The 8,201-nt window shown below is 41.1% G+C and overlaps 1 protein-coding gene across 1 annotated transcript in view; it reads right to left on the bottom strand.

The window, feature by feature from the left end:
• Positions 1-1,155: 1,155 nt before the first annotated feature.
• LOC136846523 (uncharacterized) overlaps positions 1,156-8,201 on the bottom strand; it is a 24,992-nt gene continuing 17,946 nt past the window's right edge. The window contains exon 4 of the mRNA XM_067117368.1: positions 1,156-2,787. Within this exon, the coding sequence (XP_066973469.1) occupies positions 2,210-2,787 (578 nt within the window). The 3' untranslated portion in view covers positions 1,156-2,209. The remainder of the gene's footprint in view (positions 2,788-8,201) is intronic.

Raw genomic sequence — 8,201 nt, 5'->3', positions numbered from 1 at the left:
CATCTCCTCTCCACCCATCATCTAAGTGACAATTCATGAAGAGAATGTTGAAATTATCAAATAAAAAAAAAATCAACAGCGGGCAAAAATATAAAAACCGCATAAAAATGTTGGATAAAAAGATTTTTGTTTTATACAGTCGGTAAAATCCGTACTTTGATGGTACTAATTTTATGCAAATTCTTATGTATGTCTATTTTCATGATCTGTTTGTCTATATAGCTGACTTAGAAACCAATAAGCATGTACCCTGTTTCAAGAATTTATCAGATTTCCCAGCAAAATAATATCAGCTGCATTTCATCGTACTTGTAACGAAGTCGTCTGCTAATATTCGTACAAGGAAAATGACACTTGAGAACTGAAGCACCTCAACTGCTGTTGATGTCAAGTTATAAACCTGACCTCAGAGTACGTCTGCATTGAGTCATATCTCCGGTCGCTCCTTCAGGAGAGAACAAATCACTGACCTGTCGCATCGAGAAATCGAATTCCTATATTTCCTTTGGGGCCTAACCTTCAGATTCTGTTGACAATTCTCTTCTTCTCTCGTTGCAACACTCACAGTAGCCGGTGCAGAGGAGCGGTGTTTAAAGCAGCTGTAACATGCATCAACGCTGCAGTTGATTGATTGGGGGATATTCTGACGTCGTGACTGCCTGGGTAACACAAGTGGTAGTAAAAGTCGACATCCAAATGGAGCGTATATTAGTTAAGGTGGAAGCTTATGGCAATGATGCACTTTTTAACCGGTGCTTGGTAATAGTTACTTCATTTCTTTTCCAGTTATCTGTTGGAAGCGACGTCATTTTCCACTAGCCTTGTCGCTTGGTAGTGAATTATTACACTAAAACTTCATCTCTAATTGGCGGTTGCTAGATTAAGTCTTCCCTGTCGTGGAGTAGAAATGGATGAATCTTCTTTAGAACATTGTATTGTTTTTATATTACACCATACTACATAATTGGAAAATTTGTTTGCACCTGATGAAACTGTTGTAATTATATCCTATAGGTGGCAGTGTTTTAAACATGTATTCGGTACTATTAATGACAGCAATCAGTATCTTTTGGAAAGCATTGTTTGAAGAAAACGGGCGATAGTTAGTGCAGGGGAGACACGTGTAACTAAGGAGTATTGGAATGAAACTACAACTTTCGTAACTCAAGATTTATTTGACTATATACTGTAACTACATTGAAAGCACTCCCAGCACTGTACACAATCCAATCAGACATAGCAAAATACATTTCTTTCAGATTTCATAAACCTCTTGTGGAAGTCTTTGAGATATTGAGGTAACATGATTATTTTTTTATGTTAAGGAGACATTACTTCAATATCTCATTGAATTCCACCCGACAACTGCTGGAATCTATATCATACGCTGGTATCTATCCTTAAACGTGCTATAAAAATATGCTATATCTTTCCTTTATACACGATGAGTCAAACCAGGACAATCGTTTCGTTGTGTATATATTTTTTTATCACAGTTTTTATTCATGAATGTAAGTAAAAAGGAATTAGAACCCCGTTTGTTTTCATAAAGACAGTATAGACCTCTCGTTACAAGAACAAATGAATCGATAGTAAAGTCGAAGGGGAAAGAAACTGCCCATATCCAACAGTTGATATTTCAAGCGTCGAGGAGCACTGTATTTAGTTGTATATCGAATACATCCGTCACTTTTATCAAGCGTATGTATCAGTTTGATTGTTCAAAGAAAATACAGAGATTCTGTTCATAATTGCTTATAAATTTAAAGTTCAGTGTTAATTTAGCCCAGTGGCGCCAGGCCCGGCATAGAAAATTTTGGGTGTGCGGGGACGAAGTCAAAATAATGTATTTCAATCGCACTGCTGAAGAGGCTAATATGAAAGATGAAAATTTACAGCTGAAGTTTAAGGGAAATGGTGAGGTATGTCCATCGGTCGCATCCCAAAGGAAATGTCAGATGACGCTGGAAATTATCAAGTAGAGTTTAGTGACAAAATAATACTATTAAGTGCAAATGGTTTTTTTTGTTTTTGCGGAGAGTTTTTTGGACTGAAGAAAGCCAAGAGTCTGCAAGAAGCGCCAACACGAGACCTGCTTCAGTGTCCGGCTTCAGTAAGTTCATATTCGGTAATAAAAAGTGTTTGCTGACGTGGACCTTTTTCTCTCTATCATTCTCTATTTTCGTCGCGATGGATTTCGTTCGTTCCTTTAGTTCTGCCTTCTTCCCCACTCGGGAGTGGTGTAAAGAGCATTCGGAGGATCAGGTTGCGAGGGATACCCCACCACAGGCTGTTGCTGAGAGGCAGCTGGTGGTGGTCGGTAGGTGGTTGGTGGTGGCTGCGGGCGAACTGGTGGTTGCTGAACGGGAGGTCGCTGTGGCTGTGGCTGAACTGGAGTTTGAGGCTGCACCGGGACAAATGGTTGCGGGGCAGCTGGGATGCCGGGCGTAGGCCTAGGGCGAGGGGCAGGCTGTGGTGCTGGTTGTCGCGGTGCCTGAGGACGGATGGCGTTTGGAGACGCCACGGTTACTGGGACTTGGAAAGAAGGAGAGCCAGGTGTTGGTCTGTAGGGACTGCCTTCCGGAACGATGCCGATTTCGTTATTGAGGTTGTAGAAAGATTCGGCGCTGCCGCAGGATACCTGGTTCCACCACTCACAGGTGAAGTGCTCCTGATTGAAGATGGTGCCGTTAGGGCACAGGAATTTGATACCGGTCATATCTCCGAAGCCGTCGGAGTTACACACGTGGAACACCTGGCATCGGGTCTCGAGGTCAGCGTAGAAGCCTGTTGGGGACGAGAGGGAAGGCGGTTTTAGAGATGTAGGAATGATTTCAAAAGAAAAAAAAAAAAATCAATATCAGTGTTCGTCACTGAGATGATGAAATGATCAGATCAGAAAAATCAAATGGGACGCTTGACGAACTAAATGATAATGCTACAAAGAGGGTTAAAAGGTGGTCGATAAAAATAACTAATTTCGCTTGAACACATTTTATACTTAATCTTTTGGACTAAGATGAGCTCTCTAAATCTTTCATTTTTGTTTCATCATATTTTCTTTCAGGCACAGGGTAGAAAGTAAATCTGCCGCTCTGCAATCAAGTGAACTGAAATATGCAGACATTCGAAATAATATTCTTATCTCTGCATGCTTTTAAAACCTGCACACACTCTTCTTCCACTGACTAAAATACGAGGAAAGGAGATGATAATAGATTCTACAAATGCTACCATGTGTTAAACGACTCCTGTCATCTCAGCACCACAATAACTTTATCATCATAAAGCCAGAGGTGACGATAACTCGGAAGATGAATCAACATTCAACCCCCTCCTCCATACACTTGAGCCATCACACCTGTCTACCCCCCACCCTCCCCTGTAAACAAAAAAAAGTCTATAGGACCTCCACAGCATTATATTATCTCTTGATGTGTCCCATAGCCTGAAATTAACAGCCGTTTATATGCGGCCTCTTGGAGGTTCTGTGGCGTGTCGGGTCACCATGGGTCACCGGGAAAAAAAAATAAAGTGGTTTTAGAGGCATTAGTGGTTTATGGGGAGAGACATTTACTATCACGGTTGTTCATCAGAAGTTATGGAGATGCGTCCTTTGGCAGAGGTGAGGATTAGCCCTCTTGTAGTACAGATAAAGCCGTGAAAAGGATCGCTGGTACGAGTATTTAATGTGTATCACTGCTACAAAAGATAAGATTTCTCAACGTGTGTGTTTTGGGATTATCTTGTAGTTGTCTGAGAGAGAGAGAGAGAGAGAGAGAGAGAGGGCAGGGGGGGGAATGAAAAGAATTGATAAAATTTTCTTTGCGTTGCGAATCATGATAAATGAGAGAGAGAGAGAGAGAGAGAGAGAGAGAGAGAGAGAGAGAGAGAGAGAGAGAGAGAGAGAGAGAGAGTGTTGCGACAGGAAAGAATTCCTTCAAAGGCCACCTGTTTGTTTTGGAAAGCCCATCTGTCCTTGACTGCTGCTTGTATTATACTAGTTTGCTTTTGATTGTGGGACACTGCAGAATGCTTTCGCTTTCACTCGTCCTGTGTTCTACTTTTTAGGAGGAGGGGCGGGGCGGCCCGGGAACTGGGAGGAATGTTGGCATCCTTACAGGTCAAAGGTTATCCTGGATTCTCTGGTACTTTTCGTAAAATTTCTGAAGAACTGGTATATTCCGAAGCCCTCCATATCTAAATTGCTTCACTTTCACGCTGCCATGGCCACGGATGAAACCGTCTTTGCCCATTTAGGGACAGTCTATCTAGGTCCCGAGCAATGCACCTCTCGTATGTCGTGTAAAAGAAAACAGACGAGACCCAATTGCAAGGACGAGCTGAACAGGACGACTCATGACTATTGATTTGCAGTGGTAAATGTGGCCCAGACAGTGGTATTTCAAAACGAGTCTCCATAAAGGGCGAGAAAGCGCACAGAACGGAAACAAACAGCAAACAACCAAACAAAGGGTTCAAACCCAAGAGGCAAATCGTCTTTTCTTTCCCTGTATAATTTTCTTCCACCATCTACAGAAGCGAGCAATTGAAATCGAAAAAAGCAATTTTAAATTAGAATATTTTAAGTCATTGCTTTTCCGTGTTGTTTCTCGTTAATGGGAAGAAAAATTTAATGTCACATAAAACCCACTGATTACAGTTCTTCGGAACTTTAAAGGATTGTTGCGATACTGCCATGTTCAATGACCGAGAACGGAGAAATTTCCCTTGACTATAATCAGCATAGGCCGAGTTCTTTCATAACAGTTGCTCGTGCACTTCCTTTCATGATACCAATTCTGTGGTAATCCACATCGAAATAAATTAGATTCTGAGGAAATGAGAATCTCCACATTATCCTTTGTTGGGAGGGAAAATTATGCAGACCATGAAAAGGATGATAAATAGTATAATCAAACTGACTGTTTGAAAAGATAATCTGAACTCGACTCTGAAATTCTGAAATGAAAAGTAACTACTAAATTTGTTCTAATACATAAAGTGTATAAAAACAGTGACTGAATTACTACTACAGTCATTTTCATGGAAACCGTATTTCATAGTGTTGTATACATTTGTTTCTGCATTCAGTGAAATCATATTTTTGGGTAATTTATCAACGTGGTTTTTTCCCATTTGTATGGGGTAAGCACGATGCCTTCTTTTGAAGGACTTTGATTTGGCTTTGGGGTAGACCGTAGTCTCAATCGGCTGCCCTGCCTGTCATTGCTTAGACCCCGGTAGCATATGTACATGTATTGTACCAGTCACCAGCGCCCTTTCTCCCAGCAGCGAGAAGTTGTTGCGCGGTTAGGTCGACAGTCGAGACATGTGAGGTGTCTGTTATGTTTTTAGATGTTGGAGTGGCTTTGTTTGTGTTTGTATTAGTCTGTAACACCCATTTGCTTTTAAGCAAACCTATCCATTGATTACATGCATAATCCCAGGGTGTCTACACGGATAACCAAGTGTCCGCCTCTCTGACTGGTCGGCTGCGGATTTGAACCAGCGCCACAGACCTCTATGAAGTCCAAGCTGCCGCTCTAACCAACTAGGCCATCGAGGCTATATATATATATATATATATATATATATATATATATATATATATATATATATATATATATATATATATATATATATATATATATATATATATATATATATTACAAACTTCATGCAAAAATATTGCGTAAAATGAGATGCAATAAAAAGTATGTACCAAAATATGTCTCTCTCACTGGGATAACTTCCAAAAGTCTTACAAAGGGGCTCTTCATGCAAAAATGATTCCTAAAATGACATTCAGGGCAAGTACGGGGACCTTTTTCCCAGAAAAAGTGAAAAGTCTTACAAAGGGCAGAGAAAGAGACTCCTAATGACATTTAGAGAGAGAGACCTTTTTCCCAGAAAAAGGTGAGAGAGAGAGAGAGAGAGAGAGAGAGAGAGAGAGAGAGAGAGAGAGAGAGGGGGGTGAGGGGGGGTCGTCTGAATTAAGATGTTCTTTCCATTTAATAGCTTATTAACGGATGATGATAATGTAAATCTTTTTCTTATTGAAATATGACAAAATTTGATTCAGCACGGAATGTTCGCTGAGCTCATTCTCAAATTCACAGCTACAAAATTGCACGGACTACTTGATCATGATGTATTTGTTGCTACTGTAATGTGGTCACAGGTCAATTGCGGCAACGTTCATATTTATTGTCAATTGTTAACAAAAAGTCACGTACCTATATGTCAATAATAACGATAATACGAGAGAAAGTTGAGAGTGCGAGCACCGTTCCCAAGCTTCTAAACGGACCTCTGTTCAGCATATATATTTATATAATGGTCAATGGTGAAAGAAGCTATCCACAAGCTGGACGACGCTAAAATCTAAACGCGGACTTCGTTAGCCAAGGATTATCTGTGCTACACACGGTAAAAATAAATATATAGCTATATACACCGCGTTTTATATAGGAGGATAATTCAGTGCTACCTAAACGATCTCTGCAAGCCAAAATGATCAGCAGACTCGTGTGATGTCTGTGAATGACGATTTACAGAAACGAAAAGTCGAGTTGACTTCTACGTAAATAAGTAAGTGCAGAGACTGAATTTGCATCCGGACTAGGGAATTATAATTATAATGCTAGTACTAAGTCTTGCACCTGCACGATTTCGACAGCGGACAAACTTGCTTACCCTTTTCAAATGGCTTTCTCTCATCAGTTATGATCTAAATGTGGGCAACATCAACATGTATAAACGTTATGATTTGGAAATTGTGCTGAAATCACACCAAGATAAAAACCTCAGTAGACGAAGTTGAGCTTACCGCTGTCCTTGTCCTCAGACAAGAAAGACGCCACGGTCGGGACAGAAGCGGCAATTAAAATTTACTGAAACTTTACGAGTTTACCCTCGGAGTCACGCTCACTAACTCGCTCACTTTCCTTGGAGCAACTTTTGCGTCAGGGTCATCCAGGAGCGCCGAGTTAGTTACAGATCCTCGTCCCTTATCCTTGGGATTCAAGCTCCGACCCTGACCCTACATTGGCGTCCCTGATCCCAAGCGTGAGACGTCCCTGAATTGTCGTGACGGTTGGGACAGAAGGACGGTAATAAGGGACCAGGGCAGCATTGAGGATCCACCACGCATGAGTGATGATACCAAGTTTTTAGCGTCTGGCGACGAAAAATCCCTCATATCTTACATTTCAGTTTAGCCGCCCCCCCCCTCTCTCTCTCTCTCTCTCTTTATGAGTTTATTTTTGTCTCTCAGCTCATCCGTTCTTCCTTTACATATAAGATTCTCACCGTCAAGCGTTGTTCGGGTAATTCTTCACAGGACTACACGGAAAAAAAGGGACAATGTTTGCCTTGAACCGAAAGGTCTAGTTCTGCGGATAGGAAGATTTCATAGATCATGATCAGATGAGGACCACGGGACGAAAACGGCGCAAAACAACTTGGCTTCGTGCAGTGTGCCTCCATCCGCTGGACAAGTATACCCCCGGTAAGGTCGCTATTGCACCCTGGGGAAGGTTCCGTCTTTCCTTGCGTGCCATTGTAAGCATCGTGTACCTGCTATAAATTACCAGGCTGACAGAATGATTACACTGTTGCACTGTAACACAGACGTCCCTATAAACACGACCATATGGCATTTTTTTCATTTTTTGTGCCCTTATCGCTGTTTACGGAATGGTTACTGGAAGCTGGGTATTTTAATCTCTAAAATACGTCTTTCGTGATTTATTTACAACGGAAAATTGGAATAGTTGTTTATATAAGTGAAATCTAATTCAGTATTACACTGCTGCGTACATCAGCAGTAAAAGACAATGTTTTGCAATAAAGCGTAGAATCTTAAATGGGTAGAACGCCACAGATCGGCTACTATTTAAATCCGGAGTTGAAGCAGGCTGGCGCACAAGCCGGCGCCAAACAAGTAACCTTGCTTAATTACTTATCTTTTCCTCAGTCAGGTATGGCAATGAAGACGGTGGGTTCCTTTTTACTCGTGATGAATGCGAAGAAGAAGAAGAAGAAGAAGAAGAAGAAGAAGAAGAAGAAGAAGAAGAAGAAACAGAAAAAGTAGAAAAGGACCAGACCTTCTCCTTGTTGCATATTCATCGTATTCATCATAATAATTGCATATGATATTGCCTTGAACCTTCCGCTCAATTACACGATCGAAAAAA

This window comes from Macrobrachium rosenbergii, chromosome 15 (genome assembly GCF_040412425.1).
Source record: "Macrobrachium rosenbergii isolate ZJJX-2024 chromosome 15, ASM4041242v1, whole genome shotgun sequence".
Taxonomy (NCBI): Eukaryota; Metazoa; Arthropoda; class Malacostraca; order Decapoda; family Palaemonidae; genus Macrobrachium; species Macrobrachium rosenbergii.
The sequence above is the reverse complement of the archived record's forward strand: the minus strand, read 5'-3'. Positions and strand labels throughout refer to the sequence as shown.